General features: G+C 37.7%; 1 protein-coding gene and 1 pseudogene across 15 annotated transcripts in view; both read left to right on the forward strand.

The window, feature by feature from the left end:
• CFAP54 (cilia and flagella associated protein 54) overlaps positions 1–24,643 on the forward strand; it is a 297,401-nt gene that overhangs the window by 143,208 nt on the left and 129,550 nt on the right. For all 15 annotated transcript variants that reach the window (XR_005370580.1, XR_005370581.1, XR_005370582.1 and 12 more), the window contains 6 exons: positions 507–734; positions 8,496–8,719; positions 8,820–8,955; positions 12,763–12,871; positions 20,494–20,646; positions 22,858–23,052. Coding sequence is in view for 11 of the 15 variants with exons in the window: in XM_038558716.1 (XP_038414644.1) it covers positions 507–734; positions 8,496–8,719; positions 8,820–8,955; positions 12,763–12,871; positions 20,494–20,646; positions 22,858–23,052 (1,045 nt within the window). In the remaining 4 variants the exon portion in view is untranslated. The remainder of the gene's footprint in view (positions 1–506; positions 735–8,495; positions 8,720–8,819; positions 8,956–12,762; positions 12,872–20,493; positions 20,647–22,857; positions 23,053–24,643) is intronic.
• Positions 3,502–5,158, forward strand: LOC111090050 (annotated as a pseudogene).

Genomic DNA, 24,643 nt, shown 5'->3' on the forward strand with positions numbered 1-24,643 from the left:
TCCTGACCGCCTCATTTAAAAGGGCATATCCTCTCATGTTTGTTAGATTCTGACCCATTTCTGTTTTATTTTTCTTTACAATATTTATTAATCCCTGAAATATTTTCATTTGTCTGCTTATCTAGTGTCAGTCTCCCCTAATAAACTGAAGCACCATGAAGGCAGACCCAGTTACCCTTGCTCATTGCCACATTCCCAGATCATAGATCAATGGAAATGTTGGAGTCAGACTGCTGGTGTACAAATTTTAGCTGACCGCTTAGTAGATCATGACCCTGGGCAAGTTAGCTCCATGTCTGTGTTTCCTTATCTGTAAATTAAGTAGAATACTATAGTACACACTCATTTCGTAGGAGCTATTGTTAGAATTAACTGAGATAATGATATAAGTACACATAATAAATGGTGTTATTTTTTTTTATTGACATAATTTTTGCAGAACAATGTTCAGAGATCTTTAACTTTTGAAGCCTTGGGGTTTGTTTTGAATGTTGTGTTTGTGTTAGGTTCTTGCTCATCGTGGTGGCTATTGGACTCTGCTTCAGAACTGCTGTCGGGCCCTTTGGAACTTTACTCATGAGCTACAGATACTTCTTAAACAAGCAGTGGATCTGTATAAAACATTTCCTATTAGCCAGGATGGTTTCCTCTGTATCTGTGTTATGCCATTCTATTTGGGAGCAGAATTACTTATTGACATGTTAATAGAACTACAAAATATCAATTCTATTAAGGTAAGGGCATTTTAGTAATTATTTTTATCGTAGTCAATTAACAAAGACTTTTTGCACCTTGGGATAAACAGAAATTAATATTTTCATTGAGTCTTACTTGGTTTGTATATATTTCATTTGCTTCTCATTATTATTTGGTTCAGAATACACAGCTCACATTGATATTAATTATAAATACCTTAGCCTGAAAATTCAACTTTTTAAAGGAAACAGAAAGTAACATTTATTGAACTCCAGCTTTTTTTTTTTTAAAGATTTTATTTATTTATTCATGAGAAAGAGAGAGAGAGAGAGAGAGAGAGAGGCAGAGACACAACACAGGCAGAGGGAGAAGCAGGCTCCATGCAGGGAGCCCGATGTGGGACTCGATCCCAGGTCTCCAGGATCACGCCCTAGGCTCAAGGCAGACACTCAACCGCTGGGCCACCCAGGCTGCCCTGAGCTCCAGCTTCTGTATAAAGTACCTGTAATGCATTTAATCCTCATAGCAAATTTTTGACCAAGAAACAGACTCAAAGAAAGATCATATAACTTGTCAGTTGCTCTGTACTTTACTGCTTTATCTGTCCTTGTTCTATTATTCCAGATCTGGTAGACTTTGCAGCCATTTAAAATCTACCACACTGTGGTAGAAAATAAAACGGAAAAAATGCAAACATGTTATAACTTAAACACATTGAAAATTAATGAACACATAAACACATTGAGTAATGGAGTTTATATTTACATTTCCAGATGTAAAATACATGAAAACAATAGCACAAAAGACAGAGTAATAAGTTTTTTCCACTTCATATAAATGCAAAGTGGTACACTATTAACTCTAAGTAGAATGTGGTAAGTATCCATTTAATAATCCTTAGAGTAATACCAAAGGAAGAGATATAGCTAAAAAGCCATTGCAGTGAAGTGGAAACTAAATAGTGGTCAATTAATTAAAGAAGGCAGGAAAAAAGAAACAGAGGAACAGAAACATATGGGCCAAACAGAAATTAAGTAGCAAATAATAAATCTAACCCAATCATATCAATTATTATATTAAATATAAGTGCTTAAACACCCTAATCAAAAGGCAGAAATTGTTGGATATAAAGAAAGACATGGATAGTTGGCCACATGAGAAGTATTCTGAATATAAAGAAAGTGATTGATAATAAATCAGTGGAAAGAGATATACCATGATTACAGTAAGCATTAAAAAAACTGGAGAGACTTTATTAGTATTAGTATTAGATAAAATAACCTTTATTTTTTTATTTTATTTTTTTTTAAAGATTTTATTTATTTATTCATGATAGTCACACACAGAGAGAGAGACAGAGAGGCAGAGACACAGGCAGAGGGAGAAGCAGGCTCCATGCAGGGAGCCCGACGTGGGATTCGATCATGGGTCTCCAGGATCGCGCCCTGGGCCAAAGGCAGGCGCCAAACCGCTGCGCCACCCAGGGATCCCAAATAACCTTTAAATTAGGGAGTATTTAGATATTTAGTATTTAGATAGAAAAAGATAAAGATAGAGATAAAAACATTTCATAATGAGAAGAGGCTCAATTAACCAGTCATAAATATGTATGCTCCTAATAACAGAGACTCAAAGTATATTTGGACACCCAAAGCATGAAGAGCTTCCAGATGGTGAAAGCATTGATGTGTTGAACAGTTGTTGTGGCCTGACTCCATGGGGAGGGGGCATGGAAGCCCGTTGTCAAGGACCCTTCCAGACTATGTACCTCTTTCATTTAGCTTTCTCTGAGTTGTATCCTTTATAATAATATAGTTTTTTTAAGATAGATTTATTTATTTATTTATTTATTTATTTATTTACTTACTTACTTACTTACTTACTTATTTATGATAGAGAGAGAGAGAGAGGCAGAGACACAGGAGGAGGGAGAAGCAGGCTCCATACCGGAAGCCCGATGTAGGACTTGATCCCGGGACTCCAGGATCGCGTCCTGGGCCAAAGGCAGGCGCCAAACCACTGAGCCACCCAGGGATCCCCGAGTATCCTTCATAGTAAAACTGTAATCCTAAGTATAATGTTTTAAGTGAGTGTCAGTCAGTCAGTTATTGAACCTGAGGGGGTTATGGAAACCCCTAAATTTACTGTTCATTCAGAAGTGCAGGTGACCTGAGACTTGTGGCTGACATCTAAAGTAAGAGCAGTCTTGCGGAGGACTAAATCATTAAACTTTTGGAGTCTGACCTTAATTCTGGATAGGTAGTTATGACAGAATTGAGGTGCAGGACACATAGGTGGATTAGAAACAGAGCACAAGTGTGTGTGCTCATCAAGATGGATTATATGCAGGATCAAAAAATAAGTCTTAATACAATTTTAAAGACTGAAATCTTGAAGGGTATGTCCTCTGACTCCTACCATATGGATAGACTAATAAAAATTAGGAAGAAAAATCTCCAAATATATGGAAATTAACGCAATTCTAAATAATCCGTGGGTCAAAGAAGATAACACAAGAGAAATATTTCAAAATGATGACAACATATTAAAATTTGTGGGATGCAAATAAACCAGTGCTTAGAGGGAACCTACTAGTTTTAAATGTTTAATAGAAAAGAAGAAAGATATAACATCAGTTATCTAAGTGTACACCTATAGGAGCTGAGAAAAGAAGAGCAAATTAAATCCAAAGTAAGTAAAAAGAACAAAGGAAATAATAAGCAGAAATAGATATAAAACAAAACAAAACTAATAAAGTTAAAATGAATCCTTTGAAAAGGTTATTAAAATTGGCAGAATCCTAGGAATACTGATAAAGCACAAAAGAAGGCATAAATAATTGACATTAGTGATGAAAGAGGGATATAACTATAGATCCTATAGATATTAAAAGAAAAATAAGAGAATATTACAATCAATTTTTACTAATGAATTTGATATCTTTAGATGGAATGGTCATGTTTATCACAAAGCACAGCTTAACAAGAAGCAATAGAAAAAATGACACAAGAAGCAATAGAAAAAATGAATTGTCCTAAATATATTAAAGAAAATTAGTTTATAATTAGGAACTCTGAGATAAAGAATACTCCAGACCCAGAATATTTCCCTGCGGAATTCTAGCAAACATATAGAGACAAAATAATAAATTATATACAAACATTTTTTAGAAGCAAAGGCGGCTTAAATCCAAAAGATGTATCAAAAAGAAAGTAATGAACCAATATCCCTCATGAACATAGACACAAAACTCCTTAATGAAATATTAGCAGATTAAACCCAGCAATACATAAAATAGGCAAATGAGGTCTATAATATCTACAGTTATACAAATGATGATCAAGTGGGCTTATTCCAGAAATATAAGGTTAACATTTAAAGATCAATCAAGAGGCACTTGGGTCGCTCAGCTGGTTAAATATCCAACTCTTGGTTTTGGCTCAGGTCATGATCTCAGGGTAGTGAGATCAAGCACTGTGTCAGGCTCTGTGCACAGAGTGGTGTCTGCTTGAAATCCTTTCCTCTTCCATCTCTCCCTCCCTCTGCTTCACCTCCTATTTGCTTGCACACTCTCTCTCAAATAAAAAAATAAAAATCTTTTAAAAAGTAAAATAAAGATCAATCAAGGTAATTGACTATTTTAACAGAATAAAGGAGACAAATTATATGGCCATTGAAATAGATAGAACAAAAGTATTTACAAAACTTGATATCACTTTTTCCACCTGCCTTCTCTCCCTTCGAGTTTGCTTCAGCTGCACTGCTCTTGCTCTGAATTCTGGGTTCTTGCTAAGCCAGGGCTGCCATCATGATTATCTATCTGGACCTCATCAGCCATGATGAAATGTTTTCTGGCATCTACAAGATTTTGGAGGTTGTGAGTGAGCTGTGCCTGGAGGTGAAGGGGAAGATAGTCAGCAGGACAGAAGGTACCATTGATGGAAATGTACTTTGCTGAAGGCCCCCAAGGCAAAAGTAGTGAAAGCACAGTAATCATTGGTGTTGATATTGTCAAAAACCATTACTTACAGAAAACAAACTTCACAAACGAAGCCTACAAAAAGTTCATTGTAGATTGTAGGAAATCAGTCTAAGGCAAACTTGAAGAACAGAGACCAGAAAGTATAAACCTTTTATAACAGAGGCTGCAGACAAATCAAGCATGTCTTTCCTAATTTCAAAAACTACCAGTTCTTTATTGGTGAAAATATGAAACCAGATGGCATAGTTGCTCTGCTGGACTACCATGAGGATGGTCTGACCCTATATATAATTTTCTTCAAGAATGGTTTAGAAATGAAGAAATGTTAGCAAAATGGAAAAAATGTTAACAGAATGGCAATTACTTTAGATCTGTTACCTGTCATCATAACTGGCTGCTGCTTTTCATGCATCCATACAATATCAGGACTTGGACAGTTGGATGATGTCGTCTTAATCTCTTATTTTAATGTTGATTTATTTGGAGTGGACTCATTTTTTTAAAGAGAAAAAAACGTATCATGTAGATTACCTAAAAATAAAATGCATTTAAACTTATTTGAGAGAATACCTCTTACTTTAATATATGTTCAAACTAAGTCTGTCTTGTAGTGTTACTGGAGAGGATAAAGCCTGCTTGTAGACCACAAGTAGAAAGAATGAGACGAGCTTCAGGTAACTTCTACAGGGAAAACTACTTTTGGAACTGGTGTATAAGCAAAAAGAATAAGAATGGCAAGTCTTAATTCTAAGTTGAAGTAAAGGAAAATACCATATTCATAGAGTGCCAAATGTGAAGTGGATCATTATACATTTCATCACCTATAAACAGAAATAGTTGACTCTGGAAGAGATTATTAAAAGAATAAAAAGAGACTAATACAGTTGGAAGCAAAACAAAAACAATGCCATTGATATTAAAGACTCTCAGCAAACTAGGAATACCTGATAAAAAGTAGTATCTACTGTTAACATCATACTTAATGGTGAAATATTGTGAGCTTCCCTCTAAGATTGGGAACAAAGCAAAGATGTCTGCTCATACCACTTTTGCTCAATATCATGCCAGAGATCCTGACAAGTGCAGTAAGGCAGACAAAGAAACCAAAGGCATGCAGATTGAAAAGGAATAATATGAGTTTTTACATAGAAAATTCTAACTCTTTAGTACTCTATAAAACAACTACTAGAATTAATAAACAAAATAGCAGCACATAAAGTCAATTAAAAAAATAAATTGTATTTCTTTGTACTAACAGAAAACAACTAGGAAATGAAATTTTAAAAATATCATTCAAAACATCAAATTTCTAGGAATATAGCTAATGAAATCTGTGTAGGATTTTTATATTGAATATTATAACACATTGCAGGAAAAATTAAAGAAGATCTAAATAGACACAAAGATCATGTTCATGAATGAAAAGACTTTATATTGCTAGGATATCATTTCTAATTTGGTCTGTTGATTCAATGAAATCCTAATGAAAATTCCAAAAGACATTTTTTTCGGTGTAAATTGACAGTTCATTTTAAAACTTATAAGCAAATGCAAAGAAATGTGAGTGGCCAAGAAAAATCTTTAAAAAGTACAAATTCGGAGAACTCAGGGCTTATCAATGCTGTAGTAATTGGAAGACTATGATATTGGCATAAAGAGAGAAATATATCAGTAAAATAAATAATCTTAAAATATACTCCTATGTATGGTCAATATGTTACAAAGGTATCAAAACAATTCAGAGAATTCAAAGAAATGACAATCCTTAGCACCCAGATGTGTTCTTTAAAAACCATTTCCCACTGGAAGAAGTAGGACTCCTTGGTGTTAAAAAAAAAAAAAAAAAAGGCTGATTATGTTTTTCTATGTGAACTATATTTGAGGAGACCCAAACAGTTAACAGCCCGTGATGAAAAATTTTTCTTTATAGAATTTCCAGGTAATAAATGAAGAAATGATGTTAAAATTAGAATATGAGGATTTTGTAATTCTTTATGAATTCATGGGAGGATGAACAGCACCAGTGAAGTATATGTACTTGTTGGAAAAAAATAAATCAACCTGGAATCAGAGCAAGTGTTTAAATCTAACCAACAATTTACAGAAAATCCAAGGGACAGAAACATTTGGAATGAAACTATGGGGATGATGCATCAATAAAAACACAGCCTATAGGAACTTCCTAATTTCAAAACTCTACAAGATAAACAACCTGGTTTCTTTAACAAAAAATTGGGGGAAAAAAAACTGATAGTAGATACCCTTCTTCTTCATGGATGGCCCAGGAAAGTTATTTCAGCTGTACTCAGGAAATGTACTCATATCTGAATGAAAAAAGAATGTGTCAGGATCCCTGGGTGGCACAGCGGTTTGGCACCTGCCTTTGGCCCAGGGCGCGATCCTGGAGACCCGGGATCGAATCCCACGTCGGGCTCCCGGTGCATGGAGCCTGCTTCTCCCTCTGCCTGTGTCTCTGCCTCTCTCTCTCTCTCTCTCTCTGTGACTATCATAAATAAATAAAATTAAAAAAAAAAAAGAATGTCATCCTGTTGGCAGGCAGGCTCTGGCATAGCAGTCACCTGGGAAAAGCTGAGTGGCTTTACTTTTTCCACACTCACCAAGAGTAATGGTCAAGAGTGCCTCCACTTGGAATCCTGAGGTCAAGGAAATGGAGATAACCCCTTATGCAGCTTTGTGCTGCTGGAAATCTTACTATAAAATCAGTGGGTAGTGGGATGGAGCTCATAACATCAATAAAATGGAAACTACCCTTTACTGAGTATGTCCCATGTGCCAGCAACCGTGCTAAGGAGGCTAATTCACATAGGTCACATATGGCACACCTGTTATTCACACCTACCCAAGACTGACTTGAGGCATGCATTTTACATTGCACAGACAGATGACTTCCTAGATTTCTTCCAACCTTAAGGACCATGAATCTTGTTAGGGATATATGCCTTCTACTTTTGTTGATATCTTCCCTCCCCTATGTGTGGATTACCCTTACTAGTAACATCAGCTTAAGAGAGGCTGGTCTTGAGTTACCCAACTATTTCCTGGGCTGCAACCTGGCTTATAGGTGGATTTAAGGAGTTTTATTTGCCTCAAGAATTTCTAAGGGTACACACAAGTGCATCAGGGACTCATGGGAAATGAATACATTAGTTACATGGTACCTCTTTAACTTAGGGAAAAACAGAGTTTTCCAGGAGATTTCCTTCTCCATAGGTTTAACCTTTGCAACCTGATGAATGTAACCAATATATTATGGAATTGTAATTATTTGTATATACTAAACCTGTTCTTCAAAACTTTATCTTATTGGTTTAATATCTTATTAACTTATTAACCTTCTCCATAGGTTTAACCTTTGCAACCTGATGAATGTAACCAATATATTATGGAATTGTAATTATTTGTGTATACTAAACCTGTTCTTCAAAACTTTATCTTATTGGTTTAATACAGATAGTGACTGTGTACCAGAAGTATAGACCTCAGTTTGTGCTAACATGGTAATGACTAGTCATATGTGGCTATTTGAAGTTAAGCTAAATTAAAATTAAATGAAATTAGCTCTAGTATCCACACATGCTTAGTGGCTACTATATCAAGCAACACACACATAGCACATTTCCATCATCATAGAAAGTTCTGTTGAATTGCAATATTCAGGCTTTGCTTTGCATAATAAAAACATATAATTTTCTTATCTTCAGTTCTTTTCCTGTTAAAAATAATCACCTTCAGTTTTCAGAAAAAACGTGTAGTAAAATCTGAAAATGCACATTTTTTCCCCGTGTGCTACTTGTAGGTTATTGACGAAAACGGAGAGTTCAGTGTTCCAAGCTGCTATGGAAATATTAAAAATGATAATGGTGGTTCTAGCCTTAATTTTGAGTACCATTTGGATGATGTAAATGTGGTTGGTTTGAAATGGATCCATGACTTTGTGTTGAAATCTCTGGAACTTTTATATCAAGTGGAAAAATGGGAAACACTGGTATCACTTGCCATCCAATTCAACACAATTTCACAGTAAGTATTGCTGTAAGGGCAATTAAAGGTGACGAGCTCTCGTTTAAAAAATGTGTTTTCACTAATGTCTGTTTTTTAATGTATTTCTACCCCTCTCTAGTGAGAGATACACAGAGCAAGTGACACCACTCCTGGTGTATGCCCAGCGTCAGCTGCTTCTAAGAATATCCAAGTTCAATGGCCCAGATATTACCCAACAACCTTGTGCAAGATATGAGGCTGAATACAAAGAGAAGGTGAGTTTGGCTGTATTACCTATGCAGATGTAATTTCTGATGAGTGGATATATAAAATACAAAGATGTAGAGATCAGAGAAATATTATTTTCACTTAGACATTTATCATTCAAATCAACAAACATTCCTGAAAACCTGATATGTGCCAATATTTTCCAGATACAGGGTTAACGAAAATTAAGCCCTTGTACATAGGAAACTTACCTTCAGACCAGCACTGATGTATTCATTAGACATAGTCTAGAGCCACAGTACTTTCAGAGGCCCACTGAATGTTTCATTTTTTTTAATGTGAAGAAAAAAATTAACTTTTAGGTCAAAGAAAATATTTGAATTTTTATGTTAAAATTAACTATATTTGTATTTATGCCAACATCATCCTATGATATAATTTTTAATATTTTTTATGGATGTGTGGGTTCATGAAAGTAAATGTCTAAGGACCCAAAAGTCATGATACAGCTTTGAGTTAGGTGGTGGAAAGAGAAGTAAATTCTTTCATTTGTTAATTTAATAAATGTGTATCGACTACCTGACTGTGTAATCCCAGAGTCATAGCATACTGTTACACATTTGTGTCCTTCCCTAGGGCTCCCAGTGTAGGTGAGGCCTGAAATCTAGTCCTGCCTCCCACACCAGTCTGTGTGCTTGTGGAGTTGTGGCCACACGGTGAGGGCTCCATTTATCTTCTCACAGAGGTTCCTTATAGCCCTTGCATAGTCTAGCCTCCTGCATTTTCCACGCAATGAGAATACAGTGTGAGTTCTTGCTTTCTGGAGTTTAATTTTGCAGGGGTAGAGGTAGGGCCAGAAAATAAACCTGTAAACAGATGCATAAAAAGATTTATGATCATCATGAGTTCTCTGAAGAGAATAAACTGGGTCAGTGGGTTAGAGATAGGTGGGATGGAAGGTGAAAATCTGGAATGACTCTTGAAAACAGTAACCTTTGATGAGAAATGGCCAGCCATTCATAAGAAAGAGCCTTCTAGCCCAAGGGAAGAACAAGGGCAAAGGCCCGGAGACAAGGAGAAGGCCTGTGTGTCTGGAATGTCACAGACAGGGGAGAGTGTGAAAAGAGGGGGCTTTGCTTCTTCCTCTTCTCCCCAATGTCATAATGTTAAATCTTCCTGTCTTCTTTATCCACATACTCTCCCTTGGTGAGCTCTTTTAGTCTGTGGTTCTAAGTATCATCTTTATGATAATGACTCTTGAAATTCTAGCTCCAGTCTAGACCTTTCTCCTGAATTCTGTGTTGACATATTCCCTGTATCAGTCAGGGTTCAGAGAAGCAGAACTAGTAAGATCTATTATCTCTCTCATCCATCAAGATTAATTGCAAAGAATTGGCTTATGTGATTATGGAGGCTGGCCAGGCAAGTCCAAAATCATAAGGTGGTCAGTCAGGATCATGAGCAGGAATGAACCTTACAGGTATGGCCAGAAGCTATTACCCTTAGGCGGTCAGTGAGGGATGATTCAGTCAGTAGACCTGGATGCTGTTTGGAGTCTGAACTCCTCCAGCACATTGGGGACTCACCTGCTTAGGTCAGGCCCACTGAAAATAATCTCTAGCTTAAGGCATATTTATTAGGGACTTTAATTATTATCTGCAAAATCCCTTCATAGCCACAGCTAGATTAGGGTTTGAATAGCTGTGTGCATTCAAAATGGATACTTCCCTTCTTTTTGTCCTCATAGGTCAGCCTAACCAAGTTGACCCCTCAAAAACCCATCATACTGCCTAATCAACATGATCTCTTAGATGTTTAATACACTTCTGAAATTTAGTATATCTCAGATCTGTTCTGACAAGTCTTCCCCACTTCAACTGATGACAATACTGTTCTCCAGATTGCTCAGGCCAGACACCTTGGAGACATCCCAGACTCCTCTTGTGCTTTCATTACTCCACTTCAAATTGGTTATCAAAGCTTCTACCTTCAAAATGTATTCGGGGGCAGTCCCGGTGGCACAGCGGTTTAGTGCTGCCTACAGCCAGGGGTGTGATCCTGGAGACCGAGATCAAGTCCCACGTTGGGCTCCCAGTGTGGAGCCCCTTCTGCCTCTGCCTCCCTCTCTCTCTCTTTCTGTGTCTTAATAAATACATAAAAATCTTAAAAAAAAATGTATTCGGAACCCGTCCACTTAACACTACCTCCACCACATCTACTCTGATCCCAGCCCCTGTTATATTTGCTGAGATTCATGCAGTGACTTCCTAATTAGTCTTCTTGCTTCCAATCTCCCTGAATCCCTGCCTCCAGCCTATAATCTGTTCCTTATACAGCAGGTAGGATGACCCTTGAAAACCCTAAGTCAGATCATGTCATTCCTCCTCTTTAAAGCCTACAGCAGCTTCCCACCTGCTTCAGAGATAAAGTGAACATCTTTATCAAGGCCTTAATGCACCACACATTCCCCATGATCTCCGGTGACTCATCTCCTGTTAATGCCCTGCAGGTTTCAGCTGCTCTGTTCTTTAAGATGTTCCTGCCTTGGGATCCTCCATTTGCTGCTCCCCTGCTTAGGACGCTCCTCCCCACCAAATATCCACGCTGATTTTTCCTCACTTTTTTCTAGTCTTTGCTAAATGTCACTTTCTGTCACTGGTCTCACTAGCCTACATAAAATTATGTACCTGTTTGCTCCATTTCTCTCTACAGCACTTACAGCTCTTCAGTATACTCTCTAATGTACTCCTCTATTTTGTTCATTGTATTTCTACTTTCTCTAGAATAAGTTCCATAAGAATAGGAACTTTACTTTGTTCACTATATTATCCTTGAGCTTGGAGTAGTGACTGACACATAATAGGTGTTCAATTAAGATTTATTTAATGAAACTGGGAGATGGGAAGGACTAGGTCAATTAGGGCCTTGTTAGGCCATAGAAAGGAAGGAATTTGCAGTTTATTAGATTGCTTACATCTAATTGTGCAAGTACCTACAAGGGACAATAAAGAAGCAGCATCTACATCAGACATAGATTCAAAGAGGTTGTATTTTGAGAAATAGGTTAGTTCAAGGAGTAGGAATGGAGAGACAAAAAAGGTTCTTAGACTTTCTTTTTTTTTTTGGGAGAGAGAGAGTGAGCAGGTGTGCCTGTGAGCAGAGGAGGGGCAGAGGGAGAGGGAGAGAGAATCTCATGTAGGTTCCATGCTCAGCACAGAGCCTGATGTGGGACTTGATCTCAGAACCCTGAGATCATGCCCAAGCTGAAATCAAGAGTCCGTTGCCTAACTGACTGAGCCACCCAGGTGTCCTGGTTCTTGGGCCTTTTAAAAGAATTTCCTTTTGTCTAAAATTTTTCTGATTTCAGATATTTTACAATTTTAGGACCAAAGTGTCTGTTAGAAAATAAAGTTTTAAAATACTACAGAGGAAGTTAGTTTTGACAAACTTCACCAGGGAAGTTTAAATTGCATTCATTATGAGTAGGGTAGAAAAATCAGCCACTGGAAAAGAAGCCTATATTTTAGATATGTTTCAGCTTGCATAATGGAAGATATATTTAGACTAGTGGATTTACAGAATATCAGAAAATCATATTCTAATTGCTCTACATAATTTGCCTAATGCTCTTCCAGCTGTGCTGAACAAAAGAAATATAAAAAGTTATGTGGCTCCTTTTTTCCCTGAAACTTATCATGATCAAGTGTTATTCTGCTAGCTTTTATTTGTAGCGTCCTTTTGTATTTCTTTTTTTTTTTTTGACAAGTGAAAATAAGATAAACATTTTAAGTAAACCAAATTTTCAGGCATAAATACCTTATTAAGTAATATTTGTTTTCCTTTTCCTTTTTAAGATAACCTGCCGAAATTTCATTGGGAAGCAGCTCAAGATTAATCCTTCAACCAGTGAAGTGACAGATACAGAAAACTGCACAGACTTCCTGAAAAAGTTGATCTATTCAGGTTGGAACCATTTTAGCATGCAGCTTTTTTAAAGCAAGGTTTGCCGTTGTGTTCTGCATGTCAGCTCTTCCATAATTAAAATGTTTGCAAAATCTCTTTTGCAGGCTTATTGGACTGAAACTAATCCATTTGATATTTATCATCTTATTTTGCTATAAATGTCGCATAAGAGGAATTAAAACACATGTGCTTATTAGTTTAATCTGTAAATTAGAGAAAGAAAAGGAGAAAAGAAAATTATTTGAAAAATAAGCATGGAATAGACTATCTTGTACATTTCTCCCTGTTTTTATCTCACTTGGGAAGTCATCAAATTGATCTGTTGCTATTCTTTTTGGAGCTCTGTCTTGACTCCCATAAAAACTCCCATTCCTGGGGCACCTGGGTGGCTCATTGGTTGAGCATCTGCCTTCGGGGCAGGTCGTGACCCTCAGGTCCTGAGATTGAGTGCTGCATCAGGCTCCCTGCAGGGAGTCTGCATCTCCCTTGGCCTATGTCTCTGCTTTTCTTTTTCTGTCTCTCATGAATAAATAAATAAAATCTTCAAAAAAAATCCAAACAAACAAACTCCCATTTCCATAATCAGTGTAGATTGTTCTCCTATTGGCTCTATCATGATTGCGTTGTAGGTCTTTTCACCAGAGCACAGGAGAAGATGAGGGAATGTCATGACTCCTTTGCTTTTAGCCAAGAAGCCCTGTTGGAGACTTTTGGCAGTGCAGTTTGTGGGAATGAAGCAATAGAATCAAATGAAAATGGAAATAATGCTTTCTCTTAGTTGCACTTGCCATGTGCCTCTGTTTCTGGCATAGGGAAGGAATGCAAATTTTTCCTTAGGATTCTTTCATTTATCTCTTGATTTTATGTATGTATGTGTGTAATCATTTATTCATTTATTGAGACAGGCGGCCACTCAGTCATTTGGCAAACATTTATGGAGTGTCTACTGAGTGTTAAGTGCTGTACTGGATACTGAGACCACAAAGACACTAAAGATTTAGTGAGACTAAAGATTTGTTATCCTAGAATTTACAACCCATTGAAAGAGACTGGTAAGTAAACCAGAGATGATAGTATAGAATAAGAACTGTCATGTTAGGACTACCCCTGCTGCTTCCACTGTAAGCAGTGGTAGTTAACAGCATTGCTGCTGAGAAGACTGTGCAATTTGGTGGAGCTCATTAAAAAGGAAAAGACAAAGCTGAGGTTAGAAAGATTGGCAGGTGGGCCTTAGAAGGTGGGATATAGAAAAGCAAATTTATCTGGAGGGCTAAAAAGAGCTAGATACAAGGATTTAAAGAAGGAAAGTGAAATGATCATATTTGCGCTCTGGAAAGAACCTTATGCAGCTGTGTTGGGAACCAACTGAAAGCATAGCTCATGGAAGCAGAAGGGTGGCTCCTCCTGAGGAGGAGGAGGATGTGATAAGGCTCTGGACTTAGGTGAGGATAACATGGGAGGAGACCGACATGAGAGAAAGCCTGAAGAAGTCCAGAGGATTGTGTTCTATACTGCTTAGACGAGGATGGGAGGAGTCCAGGTTGCCTTCGTTCCTGACTTGGGTGGCCAGATGGATGTGATGTCTTCACTCCACAGGAAAACTGAAGGGAGGAGCAGATCAGAGAAAGTTACTTTGGAATTAGTGAGTTTGAGGTGCCAGGGTGATTACTGAGTAGAACTATTCAGTATATGGCTAGATAGACCAGTCAGGCATTCAGAGATTTACATTTTCATCATCAGTACATTGGTGGTGGTTGAAATCAGGGGGTTTTCTTGCATGAGGTCGCTCAGGAGAGTTATATGGAGTATAGACCTGAGGACAGGCTCACTTTGGAAGCTGTATCATTCAAAATGGGCTATGCTATACAGTAGTAATAAACAATCCCCAAATCTCATCGCTTCCACACAAGGGAAAGTCTGGTTTTTTGCTCACGCTACTGTGTTTGATGAGGTTGAATATTGAGCTGCTGCTCATCATAGGTTGATGGAACCTCCATCTTGACACAAGCTTCCATGATTGTTACCAAGGTAGAAAGGAGAACATGAATTTATCCTCTAGAGGGGCCATACTGAGAGGTGAGGGCAGAAGGGAAGGGGAGAATGGACCCAAACACAGGAATTTTATAGGGCAGAAGTTGAAGGTATTCTCATTGGGTACTAAAGATTTTCTTAATAAAGCAAGGGTTTAAGAGCCTAGCCAAGGTTACTAAAGTAGAAGATTTCAGAAGGAATGTGAAAGAGTCGCCTGGCCCCTGAGGGAAATAGAGGGAAGATAGAAGGGCTTCAGAGCAGTGGTAGAGGCTCCATTTGAGGGAGTTGGTGACCATGAGCTTGTGAGTTCTCCATTAGTGATAAATTATCCTCTCTTATTCGTTAAACAGTGGAGTTCTAATAAGAGTGTGATTCATCCTGGTTATGTTCTTCTTTTCTTGATCATATCTGTCAAACCTCTGGAGATCTCTCGATTTGGGATCTCTAGCTCAGAATGTGATTTGTATTATCCCTTCCATCCTAAAAATGATGGGCAACAAATGTGAGAAAACGTCACAAATGCTTATTATCAAAAATGTTGACTAGCACCTAAGGGATAAGAAAAACATGCCTAGCAAAATCCTAGACCTGTGTGACCACTGGTCTTATAGATAGTGGATGTAACATGTCAGAAAAGCACTTCGGCAGGTTGTTGTTAAAGCTACATTTGGAAAGGCAAGATGGTTGGTGGTGGGACAGAAAGGAAGGTACGTAGGGTCAGGCTACCATGATTATTTGGGTTGATTCTCATGGTGGTGGAGTTATAGTCAGTTTGAGCAATGACTATAGCAGGAATATTTGAATGGATAAAATCTAAAAAATATTGTAATGACAGTAATAATGAATTGGGCCAGGCCCTATATTTAGCACATTATAACCATTAGCTTTTTAAATTCTTACAATTTTAGGAGGTAGAATTATTATGCTTACATTACAGATGAGAAAATTAAATGTTACTAGTAAGTAGTAAAACCATGATTCAAACTCTAGTCTGTCTGATTGCTTGGCCTGTATGTGCTCCACTAAACTACCTGACCCGTTCACCATTTGTCCTCTTGCAAGTTAGTCTTTCCTTTAAACTGATAGCAATCAGAAAAATTTTGCTATACATCAGTGGTCATGGGGAGACAGATACTTTATTCTTGACTTACTGTGATAAGTATGGTAGTTTTTAGATATCCTGCATTCTAATTATAAGTTTTAAGCCAGTATCATTAAAATCTTGGCATCTGATTTACAGCTCTTTATTAGACTCTAGGACCTCTGTGACTAGGAGCATCTTTTGGCCCATGCTTTTGGGCTTATTTGGCAAACTTTTAGGATGGTGAATTTTTTTCAGTGTACTGAACTCAGATCATTAACATGTTTATAAGCATGATGGGTCTTATGTGTATTATCATGACATGTTTACAATACTTTTGAAAGACCAAGTGAACTCTTGCTGGTTTCCACACCAGATTGCTTCTTTAGAACATCATAGATTTTCTTTTGGCATAACAGCATTGGGCGGTAATGCTTGATACGTTTAATTCTTCAGAACAGATATTGTAATGCTCCAGTGCCTATGAACACTTGATGTTCTCATTATTTAACAACATTCTATTCTCCCTCTAACTATTTAATAATGCATATGTATTTTGGTATAGTCTCTGTAGGATGTAGAGAAGTGAGAATACCTCACTTTACAGATTATTTTTTGTATGGATGAGTAACTTGCCTGCTTGATAAGCTTCACAGGGGAGAGAACTATGAATATGTCTTTTATTGTAGCTACTTTTGCATTCTGTCTAGAATCTGTGTCTCGAGTTTTGACCTTATCAGTATTTAAGTTATCTCTGATAGGGTTCTTCAGTCTTCCAGTATATTGGAATTTTCAAATTTTCAACCTTTGGCAGGTGTGTTTTCTTACTGAATCTCATGGGCTTTTGGATTGATGTGACCAATTGTATAGATAGCAGCAATTTCAGAGAGAAGCTCCCTCTTGAGACAGAGAAGTAAGGACGGGCCTCTGCCTCGTGTGATAGTCACAAAATCACTGGCAGAACCCTAGTTGGATTACAAGAAAAAAAGGTTTTCTAGAGTTTGAAAAAAAGGAAAGAACAACAACAACAAAAAACAACAAAGTGAAATACAGTTTATGAAAAAAACAAGGAGGAATAATTTATAAGGGGATATTTGATACAAAGTAGCAGGTTGATTGTATTCAGACCTCACATTTTAAAGACTACAAACATCTTCTGTCCCTCCTATCCTTCTGATTACCCCCAAATACAAGCTTGCCTTTGTGAATTTTTATTCCAGAGTGAAATCTCCATGAGAGCAAGGTGTGTAACTGTTTTGTTATCTCTTCAGTGTCTAGCATAGCACCTAATACTGTTAAGTGCTTAATATATATATATATATATTTTTTTTTTTTTTTAAATACATGACTAACAGCCAATATGTTATATCTATTGGATGTTTACTCCCTGATAGGCACTATGCCTGACACTTCACACACAGGTTAAAACAATAACCCTTGGAGATAAATATTATCATCCCAATTTTAGCAGAGATTGGAAAGTTAGGGACTAGAGAAGGTAACCGATTATCTTTAAAATATTGATAGGTGAGGGGCTCCAGCTTCTGCCTTTTCCTTTTCTTTCTTTGCTTCTTTCCCGGATCTCACTATTTAAGGAGAAAAAGATAAAAATCCAAGCTCATGAATTCTTGTAGGAAAAACAAAAACAGAGCAGAATCCATATCATCTCTAGGGCATTATGCATAAGGGTAGTGGTGGGAGGAGTCGGAGCATGCCTTGTCTCTTTGTCTGGATCATGCAGGACTGTGCATGGGTAGAGGAGATAAGAGGGGAATTGAGGGAGCAAGATAGTGGACAGGACAATGAAATTGGTAGGGTAGAAGAGAGCCCCTGGGAAGTTAGTAAGAGCTTCTGTCAGCTAAATATTTGATTATCTTAAATGTGTGATAGGCAAGTGTGTCAAGAGTGAGCTTGCCAGGGGGGCAAATGGTTCTCAATGTGGCCATGTATCTGGTTTGACTAGAGCCTCCAGTATTTCTAGACATTTCAGTTTGCTTTGAGGTAGATTGAAAGATGTTTTCTCTATGGCCATAGAATGTAACTGTGCCATTTATTCCATCGGGATGTCCCTCAGCTCATAAGGACCCCAGGCTTCTTCTCTAATTATCTTTTCTTAGGCTTATTTCTGTCCTATTCTCAAAGGTTTCTGTACTTAAATTAGCAGGCCTGAATCTAGATCACTGCCAGTTACCCAAGATTTGATGCCCTCTGGCAAACTATTAGGGAAAAGTACTGGACTTGAACACTGGTTGTCTTTTGTGTCTTATAAGGGTTTAAAGTGAGTTAATGTGCCCAAGTTCACTTTTCCTCCCTTTTAAAATGTGAGTAATATTCACCTCTACTAGTTGGGGAGGTGCTGTGAGAATTAACTGAGATTAAGATCTATGTAAGTGATTATTAATGATGTTTATCCCAGCCATTTAGCTTTGAAAACTTGTCATTCATTCATTTAACAAATATTTATTGAGCACATACCACTTAATAGGCACTATTATAGGTCTGGGTTGATAGCAGCAGACAAAATGGACCAAAATCCCTGCCCTCGTGGAACTTGCAGTCTAGTGGCAGGAGACAATCAATAAACAAACAACACATAATATGTCAGAAGATAATGAGTGCAATGGAGAAAAGAGAAATAGGGAAATCAGGATCACTGATTTAAATACAGTGATCAAGGAAGGCCTCCTGAGAAATTAACTGTTAAGCAATAATCTTAGGAATAGGTTAAGTGCCTAAGGTTAAGCAATAACCTAAGGAGCTGAGTGAGTGAGACATAAGAATATCTGAGGGAAGAATGTTCTAGAACAACATGAACCACTGGTGGGGGTTTGTAGAAGATCCTTTGGATTGCTTGGATTTTTTTCCCAGTGAGATGGGAAGCAAGATCATTGGCCTAGAAAGGACAGGGAAGAGGTAATTCTTTGCCACATAGCCAAATAACCACTTTTTTTTTTTTTTTGTCTCTTCCAACATTGGAACATTCCCTGCATCCTTTTCTTATTCCCATTTCTATCATCCTAGTTGAGTTCAAATCACAGTATCAGTCTTGTGGCCTCTCAGCCACCACCCTCTGTCTGTTGCAGTCTGCTAGCTCTTCCTAAAATACTGCTTGCATTGTGTCTACCTGCTCAAAACCCTTCCTCTTCCTGTGCTTCCTCTTAGAAAGGATGAAGGCAACTTTCTAAGGGGTGAGGGGCTTCAGGTCTCTGGGAAGCCCTCTTTGTTCAGTGGGGGTGGCCATGTCATCTCACTGCACCCCGAGTCACCACCCTGACTCCTGCTTCTATGCCTCTCCTTGTACAAAACTGGTTCTGTGACTTCAGAGAAACTACCAGACTTCTCTATGCCTTCTTCTCCTCATCTGTAAAACGAGGATATAACGAACAGTACATACCTTTTATATTGTTTTTAGGATTTGATGAGTTTGTTACAGTAAATTATATAGAATAGTTCCTGGTGTAGTATAAGTAGTATAAGTACTCACTGAGTTTCAGCTGTTCTTATTCTAAAACTTCTTGCCTCCTTCTTCCCAAGCAAATCTTCCCTATCCTCCAAGACACAGCTAGCATATCTTCTCTCTTTCTTGAGCATCCTTTCCTCCCTGTTGCTGATCTCTCATTTCTCTTGCCCTCATTTTGGCACCAGGAACTCTCTGTTAATGTGAGTTTAATACTCCAGGGTCTGAATGCTTCATCTCTTTAGCTAGACCATACCTCTTGAGGGCAGAGGGGCATGCCTGTTAACCTCTGTACCCCCATTCCCTTGCAGGTTGCCATGCTACTCTCAAGTAGGGGGCCATCCACCTGTTCAACCTGTTGAAGAAGGAAATTCCTTTGTGATTTTTTCCTGCTTTTTTTTTTTTCTGAATTATCTGAAGCTTGTATTTCTTCCTTCTTACGGGACTGTTTCACGGTCTATGGCCGAAAATCTGTAGCCTGGTGCTAGGGACCATCACTTCCTCTCCAGGGAACCTTGAGGCCACTCGCTGCCAATAACTCTTCTTTCCTGCCATTTCTCAGGACTGTTTTTAGTTCTGCTCCCTTTTATGGCCTCATCTTCCTTTCCTTTGCATCATCCAATATTAGAAACCTGTCTTTCCCTTCTCTTAAGAGAGCACTTATCCATCCAAGCTTCTTTGTTTCCTACTTTCGTTTCTTTCCCAAGGCACCTCTGCTTTGAAGAGGCTGCTGAAAAGGGGTAGATTATTTCATCTTTTATGATCAGCAAAAGAAAAAGTAGGAGGCTTCATGAGGAAAATTGGCAAGATCTAAAGTTATTTGCATTTCATAGGAATCAAAAGTTTTCTAAATTTTTTTTTCTTTTTTTAAAGAACTTTCAAATATACCACAAAAATTTGATCTGAACGTTGAAACACCTGCTGCAGACCTGGGGGCTTTGAATTTAGCAGCTTTAGTTTGGAACCAAGGAATTATCTGAATTAGAAAATCTTTTGCTACTAGTTGGCTTACTGCAGCATTTCATCCTCCAGTACTCTTCTTTTTCCTTTCAGAATACAGCCACGCCAAAGAGCTTGTCTGTGTGCCTGTGGACGTGACAGACACTTTGAGATGTTTTAGAGAGACCTTGGAAAAATCCAGATATCATAACAGATCAATCCGACACAGCAGAAAATTGCTTTTGTTATTACTTGCCCAGACACAAGGTAAAATACTTGCTCTATATCTCTTGCTCTTTATTTATGGGGGGAACACTATTCTGTGGATCTACCATATTCTGCCATAGGTCCCTCCTTTCCCCACCTCCCTGTCCTGCTGCCCTTCACTTGCTGCTTCTTGTCTAGTGGATCATGACCTCTCTCACACACTTCATTCCAACCAAGGACTGTCTCACTCATCTGCTTTTATGTTTCCTGTGAAACTAGCATACTCCCTTGAGTAGACACAAAAACAACATTTGTTATTTTTTTGGACTCTGTACATCTACATTCTTACCCATCTCTTCACAAGTATGTGCTATAGTCTTTTAAAAAATTTTTTCATGAGTAGATGACTTGATTCACTGAATTAACTAGAACCTATTAACAAATTAACAATTAACAATTAACAAATTAACAATTGTTAATTAACAATTGTTAATTAACAATTAACAAAGCCCTACTTTATCAGTGTTGAGGAAATAGATGCATTTTAATATAAGCATCAACAAGACTTCTTATTAATACTGTAGATTTTGATCTTAGAGATTTCTTTTAGCTTAAAACAAGATATTCACTATCATTGGTTACATCACATTAGTTTGTTTTTTTCCTTCTCAACAGTTATTGATTTGTGAACTCAATCAAAGTAGGTTTTTGAGTTGGTTAAGTGGTAACCCCAGAGAGGAAGAATATACTCAAATTTAGGTGGGGAAAATCCTGTCTTATTTATGTTTGGGTTATTAAAAATTTGTTTAAAATCCTAATATATGTTTGTGATTCTTGCTGTTCAAATTTATTGGAATAATAAAAATAAGCTTAAAGCATAAACTTAAATTAACAGACTTAAAATAATTATAGTTACTAAAAACAGATTTAAATGTAAACTTAAGATGCTAGTATTCAGTGAACTCGTATTTCAGAAATTTGACCAAATCTTGTTTTTACAATCACTGACAAATTTTATGTATGTATACATATATATATTTATATTTGTTTTTGTTGCTGCCCCTACTCACCCCAAAAAAAGCACTTACTATGGCCTGTGCCCATAGTTTTTGGTTGTATTGTCTATAGGCCCACATTACATTAAATTAGCTTTCTATGTTATGTATAAACTTCTTTCAATTATGGTATATATTAATAATGGTTAAAAAAATAATGGTTAAGGGCATGAACAAAAAAAGCAAATATAATTCCTAAGAGTGGATTACACTGGTTCACCCTGAATCTCACCTGGTATTAAAATATTCTCAGCAATTTATCCCCAGTCCTCAGGCTACAGACTTCAAACTCTACATTAGCTTCTCTTCCTCTGCAGCTTTTGAGTGCTTCCCCTAGAATAGTTTTACTTTTTTTCTTGTGTGTTCTCTGATCTTATGAAGAGACCAATTCTTTCCCATTTCCCTCCTTAGGTCAGAACTAACTATGTGTTGCTTCTATCCCAGAGGTCTCTGCCCCAGAGGCAGACTAACATCTTACTGTTGGAAGCCCTTAAAAAAAGGCAAACCCAAACCATGTTAACGTCCAGCAATTCCCCATGAGAAGCAAAGCATTATTTCAACATTACTTTCTTTCTTTTTTTTTTTTTTTAAAGATTTTATTTATTCAGAGAGAGAGAGAGAGAGAGGCAGAGTCACAGGCAGATGGAGAAGCAGGCTCCATGCAGGGAGCCCAATGTGGGACTCGATCCCTGGCCCCCAGGATCACACCCCGGGCTGCAGGCGGCGCTAAACCACTGCGCCACTGGGGCTGCCCTCAACATTACTTTCTGGCACAATAACAGGTATAGAGCCCGTGCACATGTACCTGAGTTCCTCAGAAATCATACTAGATACCAAATTTAAGGAAATAATGTCTGTCAAACTGCAAAGAAATCTCAGCTATGCACAGAATTTTTCCTTTTTTCTTCCTGTCCATTTCTTTTACCTTTCCCCTCCTCATCAGCTTCCCCTCTATCTCCTTTTTAAATTTCTTTTTTGAGTGCCTAGGTGGCTCAGTTGGTTAAATGTCAAATTCTTGATTTCAGCTCAGGTCATGATCTCAGGGTTAAGTGATGGAGCCCTGCATCAGATTCCATGCTGGTCTTGGAGCCTGCTCGAGATTCTCTCTTCCTTCTGTCAAGCCACTCCCCTCACTTGCTCTCATGCTCTCTCTCTAAAAAAAAAGTAAGTAAATAAATAAATAAATTTCTTTTTTTTTTTTTTTCCGTGAATTTAGGAGATAGAGGAGGAATAAGCAATTCAAAATTTACTACCGGAAAGGTGGAATTTTGCCTGGGGACAGAAGAGATGCATATGCCAACACCCCCCAACCTCTCTCAGGAACACTTCAGAGTTTTTAGTTCAGTGGAGAAAAGTAAACTTCCCTATTCTCAACTGGGACTTGTAATTTCCTCTTATTATAAAACTATTGGTAAGATTCATTTCATTATATATTCATTTTCAGTAGCATCTTGGACATTAATGTTGAGTTTACATTTGAGCCTGAAATGCCACCTTTAAATGTCAGATGAAAGAGATTGAGCATAAAATCTTGTAGGCAGTGCCAGAACAGTGTTGGGATAACACTTTCAGTCTCTCCCAGTCTCCACGTTCCCAACTTGGGCTGTCAGCATGCTGAGGTTTCCACTCTTCTGCTCATCACCCTTTAAGTGCATCTGTGAACCAATTGTTGGAAAGTGGTCACTGTTGTGTTCTTTTGCTCTGCCCTAGCTAATCTCACTTTCTTTGTCCTTCTGTTTGATGTGGCTCTTCTACAAATTCAGCAGTATATACTCAATCTGCATTGTAGACCCAACATGCCCCTTTTTTTGTGACAGACATTTAGTAATATCCCCTTTACCCCCTGAAAAAAATGTATATTTAATATAGTCTCTCTACACATGTTCTTTAAAACAATAGATAATGTCCTAAATATAACATAAAGGATAAATAATATTGTTTTATAATAAAATAATCTATTTGTGGCAGTTAAATGCTCAGGCACTAGAAAGTATAATGATGCAGTTAGAGGCTCATATCCTGTGTGTTGAATCACCATGAATGTCATAGCTACAAATACAGCCTGAAACAGCTTTATTGTATCGGTGCTGCAAGTGCTATCAGCACTGTTAATTTTAGTGATGGTGTTTTTCTAAAATGGCTAATAAATCTAGGTGCAGTACAAAACAAAGCACTACAGTGAATGGTTGCATTTCTGAAAAATTCAGAGAATTTTGAACACATACAAAAATGCCCTATTTATATGTAAAAAATGAAGTTAGAGATTAGACTTAGGCAATTGTAAACAGGTTTCTCACTGTTTTCTTCACTGTAGGGGGAGATTCTGTGTGTTACAGGCTATCCAGTGTCTCTGGTCTTCACCGACAAAATGCCAGGAGATGTCCTCTTGTGACAACTAACAAAACTTTCCTCAGATTTCTAAAATACCCTGTAGGAGTCAGTACTGTTCTCATTAGAAACCACTGTTAGGTTTGGTTTGGTTTTTGCTATATATCTCTGAATTTATGCACTTATCAGAAAACAAAACAAAATTTAGATGCTATTAAAGGTGTGCTTTTTTTTAAGATTTTATTTATTTATTCATGAGAGACAGAGAGAGAGAGAGAGAGAGAGAGAGGCAGAGATATAGGCAGAGGGAGAAGCAGGCTCTGTGCAGGGTGCCTGATGTGGGACTCAGTCCTGGGTCTCCAGGATCAGGCCCTGGCTGAAGGAGGCACTAAACTGTTGAGCCACCTGGGCTGCCCCCCCCTTGTTTTTGCATTTGGGTAAAGGAAAAATTTGATACACTGTGATCTTGTCACATTCCTGCTTAAAAACAAGCACTTCAAGTCTTCCTATCCGTTATAGAATAATGTACACACTTCTCCACCAGAAATTCACTATCTCCTTCTATCTCCTTTACACTCCCAAGAAAACCATAGTCCAGCCACCCACGTCATTTCCACATACACCCCACCCTTTCTCTATAGTGTGCTTCTTCTGAATTTCTCTTCTACTCCACC

The sequence above is a fragment of the Canis lupus genome, chromosome 15 (genome assembly GCF_011100685.1).
Source record: "Canis lupus familiaris isolate Mischka breed German Shepherd chromosome 15, alternate assembly UU_Cfam_GSD_1.0, whole genome shotgun sequence".
Taxonomy (NCBI): domain Eukaryota; kingdom Metazoa; phylum Chordata; class Mammalia; order Carnivora; family Canidae; genus Canis; species Canis lupus.